The sequence below is a fragment of the Carlito syrichta genome, unplaced genomic scaffold (assembly GCF_000164805.1).
Source record: "Carlito syrichta isolate Samal-C Ts95f unplaced genomic scaffold, Tarsius_syrichta-2.0.1 Scaffold315473, whole genome shotgun sequence".
NCBI lineage: Eukaryota > Metazoa > Chordata > Mammalia > Primates > Tarsiidae > Carlito > Carlito syrichta.
This window is the reverse complement of record NW_007259569.1, coordinates 1,005,542-1,030,400: the sequence shown is the minus strand read 5'-3', so window position 1 is coordinate 1,030,400 and position 24,859 is coordinate 1,005,542. Positions and strand designations below refer to the sequence as shown.

At 32.9% G+C, this 24,859-nt stretch overlaps 1 protein-coding gene across 2 annotated transcripts in view; it reads left to right on the top strand.

The window, feature by feature from the left end:
• Window positions 1–24,859, top strand: part of CUNHXorf57 (chromosome unknown CXorf57 homolog) — a 67,596-nt gene that overhangs the window by 9,429 nt on the left and 33,308 nt on the right. The window contains exons 2-11 of one of the 2 annotated variants that reach the window (XM_008072864.1): window positions 827–969; window positions 4,429–4,621; window positions 10,633–10,741; window positions 10,940–11,031; window positions 11,141–11,263; window positions 14,196–14,300; window positions 15,380–15,544; window positions 17,112–17,272; window positions 18,071–18,246; window positions 23,831–23,904. In XM_008072864.1, the coding sequence (XP_008071055.1) occupies window positions 827–969; window positions 4,429–4,621; window positions 10,633–10,741; window positions 10,940–11,031; window positions 11,141–11,263; window positions 14,196–14,300; window positions 15,380–15,544; window positions 17,112–17,272; window positions 18,071–18,246; window positions 23,831–23,904 (1,341 nt within the window). The remainder of the gene's footprint in view (window positions 1–826; window positions 970–4,428; window positions 4,622–10,632; window positions 10,742–10,939; window positions 11,032–11,140; window positions 11,264–14,195; window positions 14,301–15,379; window positions 15,545–17,111; window positions 17,273–18,070; window positions 18,247–23,830; window positions 23,905–24,859) is intronic. The other variant, XM_008072865.1, reaches the window with a different exon arrangement.

Below are 24,859 nucleotides of genomic sequence, written 5' to 3'. Positions count from 1 at the left end.
CACTCACCTCAGCCTCCCAAAGGCGCGGGATTACAGGCTGAGCCACCGAGCCCGACTCGATGAATAGCTTTTAAGCAGTTTTTATGCTTGCCAGAGGCTTGCAGATTAAAGCATTCTAAAGTAAATTATATGGTATTTGAGAAGATAGTAAATGCTATGTAGAAAAATAAAGTGGGATAGAGGATAAGTAGAGGGGTCAAGTTTTTAATAGGGTGGATAGGGATTATATCACTGAGAAAGTGACCTTTTGAACAAAACTTGAGAGAAAAAGTCACGTGGATACCTAAGGGAAAGTCATTCTAGACAGAGGGAACCACAAGTGCAAAGGCCCTGGTGCAAGACTATGTCTGACTTGTTTGGTGAAGAGGAAATATACACATGAAATTGCGGTGAGGGCAATACAGAAATGTATCACTAAACAATTCTATAAATTAAATATAAAAGTGTTTAGTAGTGGGAAAATATTTCATGACATTTTTTCCCACAAAATATCTTAAGGGAGGTGAGTTTAGATCCAAGTTTCCCAGGAAGTAATTAAATAATTTGGTAAGATGGAAGCTGTGGAGACCATTCTAGATAGAATAATGTGTTTATTAATATAGATTTTTACCTATATTCCAGGTACATAGTAAGGTGTGTGTGTATGTGTGTGTGTGTATGTGTTGACTCTTAATATTAGGAATAGTATGTAGTTTATGTGGGAGAAGTCTATAGCTATTAAGAATGAACTGCCTTGGGTATAATTTGGCTACCACTTTTAGCTATTAAAATCGATCTTTGAAGTTACTATGACATTAAATAGGATTTTTTATCTTTTATATTCTAGATACCAAAATAATTTCCCTTTCTCACCTTGCAATGACCTGGGCTAACAGAAGAAATTTTCCTGCATTACTTGTGAGGATCTTGCATAAATCAAAACTGCGATACTATGGGAAACCTAATAAAAAGATGATTGAACCATACCAGGTACAAGTAATAATAAGATATCATATGTTAATTTAAAGTTATGAATGATAACTTACAGACCTGAATTCATATTATAATAACTTATTTGTTTAAATAACATCCCATAAGATCAGTGTAATAATTTAAAATGTGTATGTGTATATGCAGAAAAGTATTTTTTCACATAATTTATTGTACAAAAAGAAATTGTTCCTGTATTGGTGCTCTTTACCTCCCTTATACAGCTGGTCTCCTTCATGCCTTTTTCTTTATCTTAGCCTTTTCTTCTCAGCTGTGTTTTCTGCACCAACATATAAATATACTCTAGTCTTCCATTTAAAAAAACAGAAAGAAACAAAAAAAAATCTTGCTTAACTTTATGACTCTCCTAGTCCCTCTCTCCTCTTGAGGCAAGCTTCTTGAAAAAGTAGTCTACACTAGGTATTTTCACTTTCTTGCCTTCCATTTCTTAACAAAATTAGTTTGACTTCTTCAGTTCATCATTCACTAATAACCGTCTAGTTTTAAATCACTGTGACACTTCTATTGTCTTGACTCCCTGTGCTATATATTGCTGATTAGATCTACTTTCTTGATATGTTTATGTTCTTTCTTTTTTTACATATTTTATTACTTTTCCCATGTTATCAAAAACTATTTTAGGTGTTTTGTTAAGCTTTTATTATAAAAGGCATACATGCTTATTGTAGGGAATTTAGAAAATGTGGAAAGTTGTATAAAGAGCATGTCACCCAAGATCCTACCATTCAGAGAGAGCCACTATCTAAGTCATATATATGCATACACATATATATCATGTACATGTACATATGTAGCATAAATATCATATATGTGCATATGTCTATGTGTTATATATTGCCTATGACTATGTATGTCATATATCACATTAAATTATCTTACAAAATGGGAACCATATTGTAAATACAATTTTGTATCATTTAACATTTCTTACGTGTTTTCTCGTTATCACTGAAAGTTTTTCATTCAAAGTATAGATTCAATCATATGACATTATAAATTATTCAGTCATCCTCCTATAGGTTTTTGCTTTCTTATTGTTGAAATACTTTCCTCCCTGGATTTTTGACTCCACGTGTTTCTTTGGCCTCCTCCCTCTTTGTGTCTCCATCATCCTGTCCCTGCTTATCTCTTCCAATCTCCTCTCTTCCTGACCTATCCATGCTTCATACTGACTAAATTGCCCTACCTAGAATTTCCTAAAGATAACCAGTTGTTTTCTACCTTTCATATCTCTGTTCATGTTGTTCCTTCTGCCTAGAATGCTCTTCCTCTCAATTCTCATCAGATTGGCAAAAGCACCATTAAGATTCAATATAATGCTTACCTATGCTTTAAGCCTTTTCATGCATAATCATATGCTGTCACTAGAGACAATTAACTAAGTGCTACTCAGGACCCTGGTATATACACTTACATAGGTTTATCAGAGTGTATGTAAAACCCAGTTACACATATTTGTTAATAGATTTGTTAACCTTACTCTACTGTGAGCTCCTACTGACTGTAGGGTACTAGTGTGTTATAGTGATTAAGAGTGCACAATCTGGTTAAGATGAACTGAGTTCAAGTCTCAGCTCTGTCTACCATTTCTTAGCTTTATGATATAGGGAAAAATATTCTTCCTTTTTAGGCCTCATTTTACTCATCTGTAAAATGGAGATACTAATTGTACTTGCTTTATGGATCTTATGTGAGGAATGAATTAGCTAACGTAGATAAAAGATTTACCTATGTTCCAAGCACAGAGTAAGTCCTATATATTTTTTAGCCACCATTATTAGGAATAATGTTTGATTCATCTCTTCATTACAGTGCCTAACATAATGTCTGGAATACTATAGTGACTCAGTAAATGTTTAATGAATAAAGGAATTAATTACCCAAAATGTATATTCATCATTATGAGAAAGAACAGGTCTGAGAGTGTATCATCTTTTTTTAAGTTTTAGTTTGTTTAGGATATAGTTGCATCTTATACAATGTAATTAATGGTCTTCAGTATGATCTTATTCTTATATTAGCAATATTATTCCAGCATAATTTTCACAAAATAAAGTAATGCTTTAAAATATATTCAATGAGATTAAAATTCAGTGAGATGACATTCACTTGTAAACCATTAACACAATCAAGGTACAAAACATTCACCTTATCCTGAAACATTCCCTCTTACAACTTTTAGATATATTCTCCCTCCAATTTAGCTCCAGGAAACTACTAACCAGATTTCTATAGTTATAGATTCTTAAATTTATAATTTATTTACTGAGGGAAGGACTCTACACATACAAAATTATGCTCCATTGATTAACATCATCTTTTAAGAAGAAATTAAGAGCTAAAGAACACTTCAAAGATTACCTTTTAGATAGAATCTAAGTTATCTGTCACTATATTTCCTTTTTTATTTTTTTACTGTATTTTATTATAAAGATGTAGAGTACAAGTCAGGATTAGGTAATATATTTTTTACTGCAATAGATTTCTCTATTTTAACTATACCCAGACTCAGCAATAATGTATGCTGGTGTGAACATTCTCCTTTCTGCCATCAGAATTTTTCAAGTACTATCTCAGAAATAATTCCTATGTCATGTATACCAAGTCTCCACTATCACTATAAGAAGTAAATTAATGTAATCAGGGCATTGTGCCCACTTAGTGATATGTTTGTCCAAAGTTCTATAATGTAAATATCAAGGCCCTCCAGCAGTTTCAACAACCAATGATGTCAAGATTTTCACTTAAAACCTCTAAAATGTGACTTGTCATTTGAGAAATGTATTGAGGGGTTGCTCTGTGTAAGGCATCATGTTAAACATTTTAGGATAGTAAAATATAAATAAAATTTGGCCTGTGCCCCAGAGTTTACAATCACACAGGTAAATAGTACATCTGGTACTTCCATGGATCTGGTAGCAATCTCTCTCTCTCTCTCTCTCTCTCTCTCTCTCTCTCTCTCTCTTTCGAATCAGGGTCTCACTTTGTCACCCAGGCTGGAGTGCAGTGGCACAATCACAGCTCTCCGTAGCCTGGACCTCCTGGACTCAGGTGATCCTTCCACCTCAGCTTCCTGAGTAGCTGGGACTACTGGGGAGCTCCACCACTAATGGTTGCAACTAATTTTTTAGCTTTTTTTTTTGTAGAGATAAGGTCTCACTAAATTGCCTAGGCTGGTCTGGAATTCCTAGGTTCAAGCAATCTTCGCACCTCAGCCTCCCAAAATGCTTGGATTACAGGCATCAGCCACCACGCCAGGCCGCAATCTCTTTAGATCACCAATATCAGCAGAGTTGACAACTGAATTAAAACAAAGAATTAAAATGTAAATGTTATTTTTCATCACTCTAAATTATCACATATAATATGCTATAAATCATCTGTATAGATAAAAGTGGTAAATATGTAGGTGCTTTTACTCTTTTTTTTTTTTTCTAGACCTTTTTGGAAGTTGCTGACAGTTCAGGCACCGTGTCAGTGATTATGTGGAACGCCCTGTGTCCTGAGTGGTATAAAAGTTTGCGGGTTGGTTTAGTCCTTCTGCTTCAAGATTATTCTGTTAAAAAGAGTTATCCATTCAGAATTCAGCCTCTTCCTGTGGATTCACAGATCAGACCAATTTCTACAATGGGTTAAGTATTCAATGAATTTGTTGTCTTATGGCTGTTTTGTTTATATAAATTTGCAAAGTACCATATCGGGCAAAGGACCATAAATATTACTGAAGCTGTTAGATTAGTTTTTTTGCTATAGAAAGGTGAGAAACTAAACTGATATAGATATTGTGACCTACTTGAGAAAATTCAGTAAAAATTGGCAAGAGGAAGCTAATTCAAATGTATTATTATGTCTACCAAATTGTAAATTATATTCTACAACCAAACATATCCAGGTGACAAAATTCCCTTAGCAAGAATTGAAACATTCTTTGTCATTAACAGATAAGGTGATTTTGTTGACACATACTAAATCACTAGAATAGTGGAAATCAAAACCTAACTCTCCTGATACCTAGCCTAGTGTTCTTTCTACTAAATACACTTTTTTTTCTGATGTAAAGGTAATTAATTTAAATCACCGTTTTTATATGGCTGTGGACAAATCTGGCAATGTGTCAGATACTAATAGCTCCTTTTAAAAATTAAAAACAAATGAAAAATAGGACAAAAGATAGCATGTAGTCAGTAGGTAAGTCAGTAGATTAAAAAATTAGCACTTAAACTGAACCAAACACTATGCTACTTCTGCTATATAGAATTATAGGGCCAAATTTTCGTAATGGAAAATCTTTAAGATATGAGAAATTACTTATGCTTTCAAGTAAATAATTATAGCTATAGAAATTATTTTTTAATGGTAGCCTTATGAGAATATATTTAAAGTGTACCTTTCAGTCTTTAAAACAGTTTTACTTCTTATTAATGTTAGCAGCAGTCTCTATTTTCTTTCTTACCTTTTTTGATAAGTCACAGGACTTTTCCCTTGCTTTTTCAAGGTCCAGATAGTAAATATTTTAAGTTTTGTAGGCCATATCGTCTCTGTTGCAACTTTTCAGCTTTGCCTTTGTAGAGTGAAAGCAGCCATATATGATATATATATAAATGGATATGGCTGTATTTCAATTAAACTTTATTTACAAAAGAAGCAGCCACTTACAGGCTGTAGTTTGCCTAGCCTACATGTTTAAGTAGATCTCAACTCTGGCTGTACATTAGCATCACTTGAGGAGCTTTAAAAAACCACTGGTGCATCACCCACAGAGATTCTGATTTAATTACTCTGAGAGAAGAGGACCAAGGCATTAATTGCCATGGCTTTAAAACTCCTTAGCTGATTCTAAGATACAGTCAGGGTTGAAAACGACAGATTTATGATCTTTAAAAATGGCCTATCTCAAACTGATTAATGGTATTTTTCCTAGATTTTTTCTTTATTTTTAATTGACAAATAACAATTGTATATGATTGTGTGATCCAGTGTGATATTTTGATTTATGCATACATTGTAGAAAGATTCAACCAAGCTAATTAACATTTCCATCACCTCACCAACTTATCATTTTGTTGTGATAAGAATGTTAAAAAATCTATTACTTTAGCAACTTTGAAATATACAATAACATTATTATTAACCATGGTCACCATGCAACTTTGTACCCTTTGACCAGTATATTCTTCTTCCCTATTCCTCTTCCCCTACCCCTGCCTCCTCTAGTGACTACTTTTCTACTCTCTGTTTCTATGAAATAGACTCTTTTAGATTCCTGAAAAACATTATGCTAAGTGAAATAAACAAGACACAGGAAAAACAAAAACTGTATCATCTCAGTATAAGAATCTAACAAAGTCAATCTCATAAAAACAAAGAGTGGAAAGGTGAATAATGGTATTCTGAAGGGAAAAAAAGACAGTTCTGTAAATCATGCTAAGCACAGGAGAAATAAAGATAAGTAATATACAGTTCTACCCTTAAAATTAGTTTAATGCAGTGAAAGATATGTAAGACAAACTACAGTCAAATAAAAGACTAATAACAGTATGTATATAAAAATGTGATAGACAAAAGGGAAGAAGAAATGAATGAAAATGTAATTGAGGAAAGAATGGGCCGGAAAGTAGAAGATAGGTTGGAGAGGAGAAAGTGTTAAGTAAGGATTAGGAAAAATAACAGAGTGACTCAAATGAGAAGCATATGTAGTCAGGGGAGAGTTGTTTAGTAAGGGAATAAGGATGTGTGATACCATCTTGGCCTTCTAGGTGTAGATGTTGGAAGACAAACTATTGGGGTCATTTTGTTATTTTTATTTTAAAGATGTGGAGTACAATTCAAGATTAGGTACATAAATGGTCATCATACAGGTGAAGTTTGGGCCTCTTATTGGTCCTCACTTCACCAGGTTTTGGATTTGGTACCCTTGTTTATGTTATATTGTGGTCATTTATCTTGGTTTTTTTAAATATATATTTACACAGGAACTTCCAAGTTAGAGAAACTAAAATGTAATTTTTAAAAGATTGAATAAATGTGAATCTGTAAAGATAGAAATTCTATTGCAAAACAAATATATTGTTTGCTGGTAATTTATGGCTTTTTATATAGTATTTAGCTGGTATACCCAAATAATAAATGTTTTAAAATCTTGGGATTTTCAGACGTATTGCACAATACATATTGAGATGGCAGCATCAGGTGTTTGGGGTTTGAGGGGAGAAGGGCTATTTATTTAATTTGAAACCTTAGCATTTTAGAGCTGGAAAGGACCTTGAATATAATCAAATGATGCTGTACTTATGAAAATGCTTTATGAAATGCAAACTATTTTCTAGGTGCAAGGTAATATCATGTAATACAAACTTTCCTTGCTTATATATGATTAGACTGAAATTCAGAGGCAAAGTGAATTTTTCCAGTCACATGGTTAGCAATAGACAGGACTAGAAAACAAATGTCTTCATTCTGGTTTAAGCATTTTTGCTACACAGAAATTTTTTGGAAAACTCACCAAAAAATAGAAAACCCCAATAGCTCTATAGCCATTAAAGTAATTGAATCAGAGGTTTAAATTTTTCCCACATAGAAAATATCAGGAATACTTCATGTTACAGGCAAATTCTACCAAACATTCTGGGAATAAATCATTCTAAAACTATTCCAGAGAGTAGACTAAGAGGATATATTCTTTTGCATATTCTTTGCTACAAGTATAACCTTGGTAATCAAAACCTAACAAGAATAGTGTGAAAGAGGAAAATTATAGGCTAGCTTTGCCCCACACACACACACACACACACACACACACACACACACATATTTATATTCTGAGTAGAATACTAGCAAACTGAATTCAGATAAGTATAAAAAGACCACATGCTGTGACTAAGTTGTACTGTTCCTCAGCAATGCAAAGTTGGTTTTACATATAAAAATCCATGTGTCCCTCATCATATTAATAAAATAAGAAGATAATGGTCATCCTAATAGATATACAGAAAGCATTTGTTTGAGATTTGATACCCATTCATTAATTTTTAAAAGAAAATAACAAGAGAAGAAACCTTTCTTTTTTTTTTTTTTTTTTTTCTTTTTTTTTTTAGTTGGAGTCTCACTCTCTCGCCCAGACTGGAGTGCAGCTCCCGGCCACCGCAGCCTCGGCCTGCTGGACTCCGGCGATCCTTCTGCCTCAACCTTCCAAGTAGCTGGAACTACAGGCACGCGCTACCACACCCGGCTAATTTTTTGATTTATTGTAGAGATGAGGTCTCGCCAAGTTGCCCAGGCGGGTCTCAAACCCGCGAGCTCAGGCAATCCACTCACTTCAGCCTCCCAAGGCACGAGATTACAGGCTGAGCCACCAAGCCCAGCTGAAGAAACCTTTCTTAAACTAAGAAAGGGTAGTTACAAAATCAAAACAATACAGCAAACACAATTCTTAATGGGGAAAGTTTAGAAACACTCCTTTTAAAAGTGGGGGAAAGTAAATGCCTCCTATTACTGTTTCTACTTAATGTTGTAATGGTTGCCCTACCTAGTGTGAGAGGACAAAATGCTTTAAAGATATAATAATTTTTAAAAACACAAAACTCTCATTGCTCTCAAATTAAATATTCTACACAGAAAATTTTAAATAGCACAAAGTTTTAAAAATATTAAGATATTGCCAAAGTTAGTTACAAGATCAATCTATAAAAGTCAACTGATTTTGTAAACTCCAATAATAAAGTGTTAGAATTTATAATTTTAAAAACATCATTTATGTTGTCAACAATAAGTATAAGGTATCTAGAAATGACTCTAAGAGAAGATATGTAGGACCTGTGTGGAGATTATTATTACACACTAATGAAAGACATTATGAAAGTCTTAAATAAACAAAGAAAAAATAGTCCATGTTCACAGGGTCAGTCTTAGTCCACAAGTGTCTCCAGATTGACTGATGGATTCAGGGCTATCCCATCAGATTTTTTTTCCCAGAACTGCCAAACTGATTCTAAAATTCATATGAAAGTATATAGTTGCCAAGAATAGTCAAGACACTTCTGAAGAAAAAGAATAGGGGGCTAAATAGGAGGTGAAGATTTGTTCTACAAATATCAATAATTTTTATGCAGCTATAGTATTTATGACAATGAGATACTGGTGCAAGTATAGATAAATTGACCAGTAAGTCACAATTCAAAGCCAAGATATAACCCTAAATATACAGAATTTTGAGATGACAAATGTGCTATACATCCCATCAAGGAAGTACGAATTATTTGAGAAGCAGTATTGAGATAATTGATTATATATAAGAAAAATGACACATATCTAGCTGATATATAAAAATAAATACCAGATATATCTAATACTTAAATGTGAAAGGCAAAACTTTTAGATCTTACAGAAGGAAGTTATAGAAAGACTTATAGAAAGTAACTCAGAGAATAAACGTGAGAAAAAGAAGAATTTCTTAGATGAGACACAAGTAGTAGCAATTGTAAAATAAATATTTAGCAACCTAACTACATTAATCTGTGTCCATCAAAAACATCATAAAAGAATGAATAATATCTTTAGATGATGACAGAGAAAAAATAACAAAACAAAATGTAAAAATGAAAAGTCAGGTCACAGACTGGGTTAAAGATATTTGCAATTAAATAATAAACAAAGAATTAATATTTAATATATAAGCAACTCCTGCAAATAAATGTTTAAAATACAAACAATCCAGCAGAAAAATGGGAAATAGACATAAACAGGCATTTCACATAAGAGAATGCATGAGTGAATCATAAATATTTGAAATGTCCAATAAAATTAGAAATAAGGGAAGTGCAAAATAAGATCACAACAAATTGTCATATCACTAGATTGACAAAAAATAAGAAGTTTGCCAATACCAAAGTTTGGAGAGGATATGTTTAAATGGGAATTCTTACACATTGCTTGTGGAAATATAAATAGGTTCATTACTTTAAATAATTTGGAATTTCCCATAGAGTTGAATATTTACATGCCATACAATTCAGGGTTTCTACTCCTAGGTATAATACCTAAGAAAAACATTTCCCTGTGTGCACAGGCAGACATATACAAAAAGCTTTTTTTTTAAAAAAAAACAATCCTGTGTATAGTAGCAGAAACCTGGAAATAATCTAGATGTCTACCAATACAATAATGAATAAATAAATTTTAGTTAGTAAATTGTACTCTATTTAACTCACTGGAACATTTTTCAGTAATGGAAATGGAAACAAAAGAACTACTAATGCAGCTACATGGGTGAATTTTATTTATATAATGTTGAGTGAAAAAAAAGTAGCCATAAAATAATGAATATTGTATAATTTTACCCATATAAAGTTCAAAAACAAAGCCAAAGAGTATTTTGTTTGGACAAAAACATATAAGTGATGTAATCTTTTTTAAGTTAAGGAAATGATAAAACACAATATTCTCAAAATATGGTTAACCTTTGATGGGGATGTAAGTGGATGTGATAATAGAAGTAGCCAAGGACCTTTGACAACAGTCTAGTTCTTGGGTTTAGTGGTGGGTTCAAAAATGGTCTATTATTTTGCTATGTAATTTATGTACATGTATATTCTTTAGTATGTATTAAATATCATATTAAAGCTATAAATATATATATTTTTTCAGAAATCTGCCTGAATCTTCGAGATCCTCCAACAAATATAATTATCATTCCAGAAAAGCAGGTGAAACCAGAATGGGGATTGCCAAAATTAAATCACCGATTTGCCACAAGGTAAAATAGTTTCTTTAAAATGTCTTAAATGTTAATCTTCAATGTTCATTACTAAAAATTAATGCATTAAAATTAGCTCAAAATCTACCCAAAATTATGCTGTAGCAATTATGCAGAGATGCATTTTCAAAATCATAATTGTAGAACTTTTTTACTGTTTAAAGATACCATATCTATTTAATAATTTTGCTTTTTTAGATCAGAACTGGATGATATGCCAGAAAATCATATCTGTGATGTTATTGGCATCTTAGTTTTTGTAGGAAGGGTTCAGCGGTCAAAAAAGAAAGGTAAGCTTTTAAAATTGAAAATTAGAAAAAAAATATTTCAGTGACTAGTTCTGTGTTCATATATATATAATCATTTACCTTCATTTATTTTAATATTCTATTCATATAGAAAGCCGTGAGGATTTTTGGTCATATCGCTGGATACACATTGCTGATGGGACTTCAGAGCAACCATTTATAGTGGAACTGTTTTCTACATCCCAGCCAGAAATCTTTGAAAATATTTACCCAAGTACTCAATTCTTAATTTCTCTCTCTCTCTTTTTTTTTGAAGTAAAGGCATTAATTTAAAAAAACAGAGTAAGCTGACTTACAGAAGTGGGATGATGTTGAGTTAGCAAATTCAAGCAGTCTGACAGCATGTTTAAATCTTTTCTATATTAAGATATATTATGTATTACAGATATTAACCACCTGCTGGTTGTCTATTCAGAATTAATTTAGGATTGAAACCAGTTCATTTCAGAAAACAAGTTCTCTTAAGAATTCTCATTATTAAAACTGCACACAAAAAATCTTAAGACTCAATAAAACTAAAACATGGGCAGTCAGTTCCCTTTGTATTCATTTGGAAACTGAATAAGTGGATCTCATTAAAGACATCAAATACTTTACTAATGTGGCATTAATTGATAGATGATTGGCAGACTATGCAATTAAATAATGACAATGGTAAATATTATTCCATTTGAATATTACATTAATATTAGGTTACTCATGTTATACCAACCGGTCAACATTTTACTTTGGCTTACTTTGGCATTGTCTTTTCCCCCTGCATTCATTTAGATAGAAAGGTATTTTTCTACTAGTTTTATTTATTTGAAAATATTTTAGGTATGCCCTGTTATATATTTTATATAACATAACAAGTTAGTCTTCAGATCTATCATGATAAAAAGTATACTTAATACTTCTCAGCAATTTCGGTGAATAATTCCTTACTTGAATTCAGAAAATAAAGCTATTTTAGATATGGTATGCTATTTTATTATTTCCCAAATGGTTACATGAATAAATACTGATCATTACTTGTGTTAAATGCTTGCCAATATTGAGGAAACTCCTAGTATTTACGACATCTAATTTTTAAACCAGCAATAAGATAGAAATTGTAGAACACCAAGAGAGCTAACGACAATATACAGGACTTCTGCTGTCCCTTTATTCCCTACACAAAACAGTATTACACCCCCCTGCTTCATTAGATTCCACCCTAGGCTTGTGAGATCAAAATTATTTAATATATCTAAATAGAACTGAACCTCACCCCAACCTTTGGGGAATGGAACAGAAAGAATTTTTGCCATAACCAAGGCATGGGCTTCCAAGGTAAGTAGGCTATGACCTCTCATGCAACTTCTTTTAGGGCATGAGTGTCAGTGAAGACCTCTGGTGAAAATTTCATGTCTCATATTTGCTAGGTTTTACTGCCAGGTTTGTTTGTAACCACTTTAAACAACAAGCTGACACAAGTTTTAGAAAAAGTTTCTCACAGAAACTTTGCCAAGCACGTATACTCTATTTCTTGTGATAATATGAACTAGAGCTTTCTAAGAAAGGTATATACAGACTTTGTTGAGATTTATTTTAGTATAATAGTTGACAGCAATCACAATTTCTTCTCATCTTTTGGCCAAGAGTGAAGGAAACAGTTGTTAAACAAATGGTGATTTTTAAGGGGACTTCAGGCCTATGAAGAGGAGCATGACCAAGGGTCTTCTGGAATAATACCAAAATCTTTTGGTAGTATGACTTTTTTAAAATAAAGAAAGTGAAGAACTAAGGGAAACTAATATTGTGTGTTTACAGTATACCAGATGTTTTATAGATATTATTTCATTTTATCTTCTTGCTTACTGTGTACCAGATGCTTATAGATATTATTTCATTTTATAGTCGCAGTTACTTTTTAAAGACTTGATGTTGTCACACATTTTCAGGTGAGAAAGCAAAGATCCAGAGGGGGTCAAGTAATCTTGGATTTCAAACAGCTAGAACGTGTTAGATCTGACTCTCAGATTTTTAATGGCCATGATATTAAAATGGTTTGTTTATTTTTTCAATTTTTATTTCATTGTGGTAAGAACATGTAACATGAGATCTACCCTCTTAACATATTTTAGAGGTTACTTTAATATTAACATCTTTAACCATTAATATTTACATTTGTACAATTTTTTAAACGAAATAAAAGTGAAAAATTAAGATAATTCTTAGCATTTAAACATATTTTAATTTTATTGCTACAGAATAAAGAACTAGTAAATATAAGCTGTAGCAAATGAATCTATAGTTATGCTCTGGAGAAAATTGTATTCTAAAATGAGAACTTACTTTTGTGTGATTATAAGAATTTACATTAATTTCTTCATTTCCTAGTTTGTAACATAATTCATGAAAATAAATGCATGCAATTAATTAAAATAAAAAATATTGAATGAAACTTTAGTAACTAAATAACCAGATAGTTAAAAACAATCTATAACTTTTGAAAGTACTTGAAATCTGAAGACATCATAACCTCATTTTCAGGGATTATTTTTAGCCTATCAAGTTATATATATATCAAGGAAATAAATAGATGTTATAAGCCCTGTCACTGGCCTTAAGGTTTAATTAAGATTAATACATTAGCGATAATAAAATGCTTCATAAGCAAATATAAATGAATACTGTTTAGCCCTATCCAGTGGAAGGAGTAATTTGAGACTCTGTGTTAGACTGCGTTAATCAATAAAAATATCATGGTGATACCTGGCTTTTTTCTCTGTAGGAAATATCTGTTCACACCCAGTTGTATAACCAATTAAAATGATTCTTGCACTCTTCATCTGTGCAACAAGCAAATGACTTTACTTAGGTAGAGCTGTTGTACTGTCTAAAGGAAATGCCTCTGGTATTCTGGTAAGCTAGTGTTAGATTCCTATTGCTCCAAGTGCCCTCAGAGGACTGACAGCACTAGTAATCACCAAGGAGCTTATTAGAAATGCAGAATCTCAGGCCCCACCCTAGATCCAGTGAATCTGCATTTTAAGAAAAGTCCCATGTAATTCCTTTGTTCAATAAAATTTGAGAAGCATTGTGTTAGGTCCTGATCTTGGCATATCCTTTTTGAAATGCAAAAGTAATTTTAATTTCATAATAATTTTTATTTTCTACAGTGACATATTTTGTATGTACACAGTTGAAAGTTGTCAGAAATGACACTCAAGTACCTAAACTGCTTTATCTCACCACTACAAATGAGAGTCGAGTGTTTATTACTGGTGAGTAATTTCTTTGTGTATACTTTGTTGGAAATATATTTTCTCTCCACTAGAATTCTTTAGTACATATTAACTTTTACATTATAACATTCAACTACAAGACAGATTTATTTTTATCTTATCACCATAAGAGTGTTTTAACAAAGAATATTTGACCTATGAAGCATATTGTTTCTAGATTATTTATGATTGAGGCAGTGATTTTGCGACTCACTGGAGAATTGATTTATATCATTTGGTTATCCTTAATTCTTGCTTGATGTAGAATGTAGATAATCATAAATTGCTTGATAAATTGAAGACCATTAGGCCTGATACCATGATATGGATTAAGTTAACAAATATTTTAAAATACTAAATAAAACAAAAATAAGTGTCAAATGTCAGCCCCAAGATCTTATATTTTATTTATACAGCAGGAAGAGTCTCACTATTTGTCTACAAATATATTATTTTTCCCCATTCCCTCCAGTATCAGGGTCAAAACAATTAAAACAAAAGTTTCCAAATGAGAAGGTGAGGGAATAGTGTGGAATAGGATGTGTATGAGAATGCTACCATATTAGTAATTAAGAAATTTGTCGAAAAGAAGAGTCTTAGGGAAGGTGTAACATATCTTTGTCAATGTGTACCTAAACTACTATCAGATGCAAATATGGCACTTTTAAGTATGCTTTACAAACATAAATTTGAATGCTGAGCTGTATTCATAGGCACTTTAGTTCATACAGAATGCCATACTTTCAAGCTACTATATAGGTTAAATTTGGATAACTAGAAAAATTCAAATCATTCGCTTTTTTTTCCCTGTGGTTTTTAGTATCCTATAGACAGCTACAGTTTAGTCCACTTAAACTCTAATACACATCATAACTAATTTCCTTCTCAGGTTTTTTTTTTTTTTTTACAGTCTTTGGATAATTATCTGCTACATAGTGAATAGTAAACTTTATTTTTTTCTGGGCGATATAAGAGAGACTGTTTTACTATTAAACTTTTTATACAAAAAGTTCATGAAGGTTATTACAGTGACCTTTTTATTTCTCACTTCCTTTATGGTTTACCCTTCTTGTAAGGAGGTCACAGAGGCCAGCCGTATACCTACGATACCAAGGTAAAAAACTTTATTCAGTGGATTAAAACAAAGACCGATTCTGGGGAAGTGAAGAATACCGTTATTGGTGGATATTACCCCTATCCACCAGTGCCAGAGACATTTTCCAAGTATAGTAGTTCTGTTAAAGGTACTAATGTACTTGCCAGTCCTTCCTGATATGTTTATGTGTTATACATATGGTATATGCTATTTGTTAGTCATCTTTATTCTTTTCTTTTATGGGAATGAGTCAAAATGCAGCAAATGTTCATTGATAATAATTTTGTCTTAATTTAGACCTAAAAATAAATGTCATTCATCCTAAAGGTTAATATTTTGATTATATTAGACTGGAAAAAATGAGAGAAGGTGGAAGATGACTAACTGGAGATACAGGTTGAATATCTCTAATCCAAAAATCCAAAATTCTAAATGTTCCAAAATTAGAAACTTTTTGAGTGCCAACTTGACACTTAAAGGAAATACTTACTTGGGCAGTTTGAATTTGGGTTTTTAGATTAGGGATGTTGAACTGGAAAGTATAATGCAAATATTCAAAAAAAATCTCAAAATTTGAAACTTTCTGGTCCCATGCATTTTAGACAGGCGATTCTCAACCTCTAATATCTTGACTCAATGTCATTGAGATCAGATGTCATTTTGATAGATCTCAACTCCTATATTACATAGAAAGACTAAAGATATCTAAAAGAGACACGGAGTAATCTGATATTCAAATACTAACAATTGTATTATGCTACTATTATTGAATGATACATACTGTGTTTAACATATTGAGTGCTACCTTTAAATTATGCCAAAATAAATGAGATGCTAAATTTGGAATTCATAAGAGGCCTAATATTAATTTACTTTTTAGGAGAATTAATATGACAATTGAAAAGTTTAACATAAGTATGTTCATTTACAAAGTTATGAAATAATTGCACAGTTTTGAAAAAATAGAGAAACTTTGAAATGGCAACCTAGCAGGGCTCGGTGGCTCAGCCTGTAATCCTGTGCTTTGGGAGGCCGAGGTGAGTGAATTGCCTGAGCCCGCGGGTTCGAGACCCGCCTGGGCAACTTGGCGAGACCTCATCTCTACAATAAATAAAAAATTTTAAAAAATTAGCCGGGTGTGGTAGCGCGCGCCTGTAGTTCCAGCTACTTGGATTGCTGAGGCGGAAGGATCACCGGAGCCAGCAGGTCGAGGCTGCAGTGGCCGGGAGCGGCCACTGCACTCCAGTCTGGGCGACAGAGTGAGACTCCAACTCAAAAAAAAAAAAAAAAAAGAAAGAAAGAAAAGAAACACCAACCTAGTGTCATCTAAATTTTGGCATCCTCTTGTACATCATAATGCTAGCAATATGTAGTATATGGTTAAAATTATTAAAATGTGTTTTTCTGTGCAAGAGCTAGACAACACTTTATAGTTTAAAATATAATATACAAATTACATTCAATATGCAAAATATTTTTTTACAAATGAAGATTCCAGACTGGAAGCCTGTATTACAACTTAACTGATAAATGTGTTTTGCCTATTTCTCAAAAATTATATTAAGGGCATGCCAAATATAAGCACAAAGATTCACAGATTTAAGTTAATATAGTAAGTTTATAATTTCATGTTGTGAAATTATATTGCAAATCTAATTCTTATTTTTATCATTTCAGTTCTATAAAACTTACAATTTCTTTGGAATCTTTTGCAGTTGAGTCGCTCTTGACAGCTATAAGTGAAGTGAGGAAGGAGATTGAAGACTTGCAGTATAGGGAACAAAAGCGCATTGCAATTCAGGGGATAATTACTGTTATAAAGTATATCCCCCATAGTGGTGCAACTGAAAGTGCCTCAGCATCAGAAACACTTCGGGTATGGTGCCAGAGAATTAATAGTATTTCTCTGAAAGCACTGTGATCATAATTACAATTGGTACCTTTTACATTTTATTCAGAACTCACATGTATTGACTCTTAATGATGTAAACCTAAGAGAAAATTTTTGTTTGTTTGTTTTTTGTTTGTTTTCTCTTTCTGTCATTTATTTTGGGGCTGACTGAGCTAATAATGGTCACAGACTCTAACATTTCCCAAGGCCCTCAAAACTTGGCATCTTGTTATTGCTTTCTGTATAATTTGAGCCTATCAGGAATGTTTTAAACTTCCAAGTGGTATATATGACTACATTCACTTTTTGCCTTTTGTCCAGGCCAGTACTAAAGGAAAGCTTCCATGGGAAGTTTTTATCTTTATATCTGGCATGGTAGTCTGACACAGATTCTATAAAAGATAGCAATAACTCTTTGTGGGATAAATGGTCTAGTTGAAGAGGCCAGTTCTGGAATCTAGGCAAAATCAAAACAAACAAGTTAATTGTTTCCTTGAGTTTATCTTTTTAAAATTTATGTCTAGGATTATCACTATTAATATGTAATTAAATGCTTAATCCAACTTTTCAGTTATACTAATATGAGAAGGACTTGTTTATTCCTTTTAAAAATATTTTAGTAGCAGATTAATCATATTTATAAAAGCACTGTTATGATTGCAAAGTTTTGCCAGAACTCTTAAGATTATGAAAAATGGACAAACTAAAATTGTAGAATCTTTTATGAGAGAAATAATTTTTGTGAATTAATTTAACATGTTTTCTCTAAATTGTTGGTTTTAGAATGCTAACCGACCCTCAACATCTCAAGCAGCTAGAGGAGAAAGTCAAAGTCAGGAAAGAAATGTTAAACGGCATCAAGACAATGGGCCAATGAGTTCTCAATGTATGCAAACTGCATCTACAAGTTTGAGTCTGAGCAATAAAGTAAGAATTCTTCAAGGTCCATGTTCTAAACCGTAAGTCATTATATAAAGTATATGCAAAGCATTTTTTTCTTTTGGCTTAACTCTGCCCTATAAAATAAGCAATTAGTTTAGTTTGTATTAGTTTTTTAGGGCTGCCATAAGAAAATACCACAATTAAGTGGCTCAAATACAGAAATTTGTTGTCTCATAGTTCTGGAGGCTAGATACCTCAAGATGTCGACAAGTTTGGTTCCCTGTGAGGGCTGTGAGGAAGAATCTGTTCCATGCTTCTCTCCTAGCTTCTGCTGGTATGCTGGTAATCTTTGGAATCCCTTGACTTGCAACACCCCAATCTCTGCCTTCATCTTCACATTGAGTTCTCCCTGCATTGCATGTGTCCAAACGTCCCCTTTCTATAAAGACATAAGTCATATTGGCATAAGGGCCCACTCTATGCCAGTATGACCTCGTCTTAACAAGTTACATCTGCGATGACCCTATTTCCACATTCTGAGGTACTGATGGTTAGACCTTCATCATATGAATTTTGTGGGGTACAATTCAACCTATAGCAGTCTGCTTTCTAGCTCCCTAAAATCTGTGCCCTTCTCATGTGCAAAATACATTCACCTCTTCACAAGATCCCCAAAAGTCTTAACCTATACTTGCATCAACTCTAGTCCAAAATTTCATCTAATATGATCTAAACTGCATATGGATGTGATTCATTCATTAATGATCATGATGATTTATCCTGGGGCAAAATTCTTCTCTATCTGTAAACCTGTGAAATCAGACAAGTTAACTGTTCAAAATACAGTGGTGGGATGGGCATAAGATAGACATTTCCATTCTTAAAGAGAGGAGTTCGAAGAGAAATGGGGGTTATCGGTCACAAGCAACTCCAAAACCTAACAAGGCAAATTCCATTAGTCTTTAAAGCTTCAGAATTATTCTCTCTTACTCAATGTTGTATTCTCTGGGCCCGCCAAGGCAGAAGCCCCATTCCTTCAGCCTTGGGTGGTGGCCCCACCCTCTGGAACCAAAAAAACCCTCTGGAATTGTAAAGGTGGCTCTGTTTTCTGGACCCAAGGAGGTAGTCACACCCACCAGGGTCATTCTTCTCTTTTCTTGAAGAATAACACCTGTTTGCAGCCAGGTGACCAAATAAGGTCATATTCTGAAGTACCAAGGGTTAGAATTTCAAAAATATAAATTTGGGGGGACACAAGTTAACCTTTAACAGAAGCCCCCTAGCCCCCTTATCTGCCATGTTCGGTATGGACTAATTAAAAATGAGTTTAAAATGGGGAATTATTTTTTTAAATAAATATTTTTATTTCAGCCTTTTATTTTAATTTAAAACATTATAGCTTACATTTGTTTGCCAGTTGTTTAAGCAAGGCACTTTCTAACATAAGCTTTATCTATTATGAATTGTATATGATAAACAGTTTTGGTTTCTTTAAAGTATCAGGAAGCCCCAGACACTAATAAAACAGTCAGGATACAGAAACATTTCAGATTCTAATACTTTTTTTAAACTCCAATGTTTTATAGTTGCCAACCACAGAGCTCCACCAAGCTTTACTTTCCAGAGATTCTTTCAAATTTCATTTTATGTAGACATGATTGATCGACTCATTGGCCCTGTGATTGAAGTCAGTATTCAGCCTCCCTCCCCTCCCCAGAGGTTGGGTTAGCCCATAGTTCCAATCCTCTGGATTCCAGGAGAAAAGAGCACTCAAGCTTCGCATCTCTTCTCAGATCTTGCCCTGTATGTGTCTTCATTTGGCTTATCCTTTTCTGTATCCTTAGTAATAAAACACTGATTGTTAAGTATAGCACAATCCTGAGTTCTGTGAGTTGTTCTAGTGAATTATCAAACTTGAAGGGTTTGGGGGAATCCCTGAATTTATAGCCAGTCAGTTAAAAGTGCAGGTGCCCTGGGGGTCCCCTAAAGTGTGGCTAATATCTTAAGCAAGGGAAGTCTTATGGAGAACTGAGCACTTAAGCCTGTATAGTCTGATGCTAACTCTGGGTAGTGTCAGAATAGAACTGCAATATACCCAGTTAAAGGGGAAACAAGAGGCCGTGTTTGGTGGCTTAGCCTGTAATCTCAGCACTTTGGGAGGCCTAGATGAGTGGATTGCCTGAGCCTGTGGGTTAGAGACCAGCCTAGGCAACAGAGTGAGACTCCACCTCAAAAAAAAAAGTGGAAACAAGAACTCAATGAACTCTACTGATAAGTTTAATAGTAATTGAAAATAGTAAAAAAAAAAAAAAGTAAACAAAAAGATATGTTAATAGAAAATATCCACAATCCTCTAATTACTTGGTTGGTCTTTCTGGTGACAAGCCCCCATCATGAAACTATCTAGCAACCTAGTTACCTCATTAGAATAACAAAGGTAGTCTTATCACTCAGAAAATTCCAAGGGTTTTTGAGGTTCTGTGCCAGGAACCCAGGACAGTAGCTCCTTGTAAGAAACTCCATATAAGAAGCCGGGCTCGGTGGCTCAGCCTGTAATCCCGTGCCTTCGGGAGGCTGAGGTGAGTGGATTGCCTGAGCCCGTGGGTTCGAGACCCGCCTGGGCAACAAGACCTCATTTCTACAATAAAAAAAAAAAAAAAATCAGCCAGGCGTGGTAGTGCATGCCTGTAATTCCGGCTACTTGGAAGGCCAAGGCGGAAGGATTACCGGAGCCCAGCAGGTCAAGGCTGCGGTGGCCGGGAGCGGCCACTGCACTCCAGTCTGGGCGCCGAGTGAGACTCCAACTAAAAAAAAAAAAGAAAAAGAAAAGCAGAAGGCACCATAGGAAAGATTTCAATAACAATTGTTTCCTGAAAAGCATTTGTTAATTTCAATTAATGATCACAAAAGACTTACGCATGTATGGGCATTATAAACGATTTCTGATTTTCTTATATTAGCAATTTCACAACAAACTTCATATTCTTGTCATTTTTGTATAATGTCTGCTTTTCTTAGGCAGAAGACACTGAAAACGTTCTTTCAGTTGATTGTACAGAGCATTTTAACACACAGAGCAAGATGACTTACATTATCTTATTTGATCTTCAACTTCCTTGTAAGGGAGGAGAAGGATAATTATCTCAGTTTTATAGATATAGATGGTGAATTTTAAGTTCATAAAGGATAAAATATAGGATTTATACATGTGCATATTAAGTACTTTTAATTTCTTTGCATAAAAGACTTTATAAGACTACAAAAATACTAACTATACTTATTATATAGATGAGGAAATTACATATTATAGAATCTATATGACTTCTGCCTAAGGTTAATAAATTGCTAATAATGGCAAGATTAGAATATAACTTACAACCCCTGACATAATTTTTATAATATTCTGCCATAATATTATAATTAGATTAAAATTAATATTACAATTATATTAAAATTATAAAATAATTCTTATAATATTATTTTATAATAATAACATCATATATATCGTTAGCTTCTTTTATTCCTCTTCACTCTTTTCTATCCTTAGTTATCTTTCTTTTCTTTTTTTCATTTTTGTCTTACTTTTTTCAATTTCCTGGGTTGATACCTATGCACATTGTATAGCTCCATATCTGTCATTCACCCTCTCATCTTTAAGTCATACAAATGAATGATTATGTATTCCAAGTAAAAAATCTCCCAAACCAGGTTTTTAAAAAATTCTATATAATATTGAAAAGGTAAACTGAGGCAAGGTGGGCTGTTGCCTTGGTAATAATGCAAGATTGCAACAAGGAAGAAAGTATAAAGAAGTAAAGTTTATTATTCACCTTTCACAGACAGTAGGGGGCCAACACTCCAAGGCAAGTGTGGCATGGCAGGCTAAAGACTAGGAATATTTAAGGGCTCTAAAGCAAACCCCTACAGCAAAGGGGCTTAGACCTGGAGGAAGTTTAGCCCAAAGGGAGTGTACAAAATTGTATTCTTTGGTTTCTATAGCAGTCACATAAATTAAATATTGTGACATTGACATTATGTAGTGTTCCATGACCTCAGGTGGTGGGCTGGGGTAGTCATGGTTGGATAATAACAATATATAAGCATGCCTGCTGGTGGTGTGCTGGAGGACTTCACAGGCAGCTGATAACAAAGTATTGATACAAATGTCTAAAAAAGATAAATTGTCAGCAAGCAGGGCATGCTCAAGGGGTTCCATGTAATTTCTAATTTCTAAGACTAAAACATTCTTTTTCATTAATGATTACATGGCAAAAAGCGTTTGGGGCATGCAGGCTGTGTAGCAAGGGGATTTCAAGGGGTGAGGCCTAAGCAAAATGGCTGTGCTGTTTTGAAATGGCTTCATTAAACTAAGTATACTCTGTACTTTAAAGGTTCCCTCTTTTCAAATATAATGAGAATATTAGAGTTTGGGAAATGATTTTTTTCTAATTTATTTCAGATTAAAAAATCACTTTATAATCACACTTTTTAAAAAGTATATACATGTTGTTGAAGGCTATCAAAATACATGTAATTTAACTACTTTAGTTATTTTGATTTCCCTCAGAGTTTAAATTTTTTATTTACTAATTTCTAGGAATACTACATTTTTATTAATTGAAAATTTTTAAAAATACACTAAAAATATGTTTCTGCCAGAATTCTATAGCTAAATTGTACATTTGTCCTCGTAAACCCTACTTCTTTCTAATTCACGAATAACTGCCTAGTGGAATTAAGAATACTATAAAAAATAAATATATTGATAAAATAAGTAGAGCAATGTTATGTGGCATTCTACAACATGACATCTCTGTTTTACTATTTGCCTTTAGTTTTCAAAATACAGCAATAGGATAAGGATAAAACTTTTCACAGTCGTATGCTAAAAACCCATAAGATGGAAATCTTTCCTTGTAAAAACATGCTTCTCCTTAGCTTCAAAATAAGATGCTTCCTCTTTTCTCCACTCGAAAACAAAATAAAGTCTATACTTTCATAGAAAGATTAGTCTGGTAGAAGAGACCGACTTATACACCTGTAATTTCAATACAGTGTGATGAATGCCATAACAGATGCTTATTCATAGTGCTATAATATGAGCAGTTAATGTTGACTAAAGATTGGGGAGACTTCTTGTAGGAAATAATGCCTGAGCTAAATTTGGAAGGATTAATAAGAGCTAACCAGGGAAAGAAAAGAGGACAAAGATTGTTCCAGGCAAAAAGAAAAACGTGATGGTTTAAAGCAGCTTGGAACTAATAAAATACTATATGAAATGATGTTGGAAAGATAGGCCAGATTGTTTTCCATAATTTTTAAACAACACAAACAAGAAAACTAGGCCATTGTGCTGATTTTTGAATTTTCACTATAGAGAGTGAAAATATTTCCATCTTCAGTTGATATTTAATAAAGTTAAATGCTCCCTTTTATGGAATATTTCTTAAAAGAAAATGTAAATCTATTGCAGTATTTGAATTATATTATGTATAGACTTTTTCATAATTAATGTATTTTAATGCACTATTTTAAGAAATTTAACCTGTATATTGCCTAAATTTATTGAATTAGAATAAATTCTTAATAGAACCAGTTAGAGTTGGTTTTTATTGAAGCTCTTTTTATAACTATTGGTTATATTCTTTGTATTGTTTGTAGGGTTGCTGTACCTCAGCCAGGAGCTTCTGCACAAACAAAAGAAAATAAAACCAGCACGCCAAGCATCTTTCAACGTATGTAACTGTTGTTTATTATTATTTATGAATACTTTATGAAACATTCTTATATTCAGATTACTGTTTGCATATGGTAATATTGCTTTGAATATACAAATATTAGCTTGGATCACTGTCAAAAGTACTGACCAATTTGGTATCATCCCAAAAGTGAAAGTAATTATAAACAGACATGCATACCAATTTGTTTCTTTAGTAATAGTACATCCCTTCAAATGTATGGTTTTTAATTAACAAAAGAATAATTAAGTAGGAAATTTAATTGTTTAAATTTTTTTATATTCCAAAATATTTTATTTATTTATTTTTATTTTTTATTTTAAAGATGTGGGGTACAGTTCAGGGTTATGTATACAAATGGCCATTGTAATTTTTAATTGACAGTAAATATAGGTAAATATTAAAAGTAAGTTGTTTCTTTTTTTTGCTATTGGATTAACTGGCTTTAACTTTGGATTAATTTCTGAAGTGATCTCATAATACAATTTTGTTCTAGTTGGGTGTCTTTGGAGTGGTTTGGTTTGAATCAGAATCTTATAAGGGATCATCTCTCTGGACTAGACTTTTTTAGCACTTTATCTTCTTCTTGCTTATGGTGTTATTCTTATTTTCTTTTCATTTTCCACCTAGACAGAATCGATACTATCATTTTATTACATACTTCCTTGTTAAGTTTGATATCCCAATGAAGCTTCCATAGTATTTGAATGTGTTTTTAATTTTTTTAAATGTTACTCTTCTGCACTAACCTTATCTACTAGATTTATGACGGTTGACTGATAATAGATTTTTATTCATTTCTCATGTCATAGTCTAAACAGACTAATCTCTGTATAAGGCTGAATACTTTGTCTAAAAGTGTCAATGAGCATTTTAGATGATCTCAGTTTAAAAAAATGGGACATGGAGAAAAAGATTATCTTCCATAGCTAAGCATAATTTGAAATTTAAA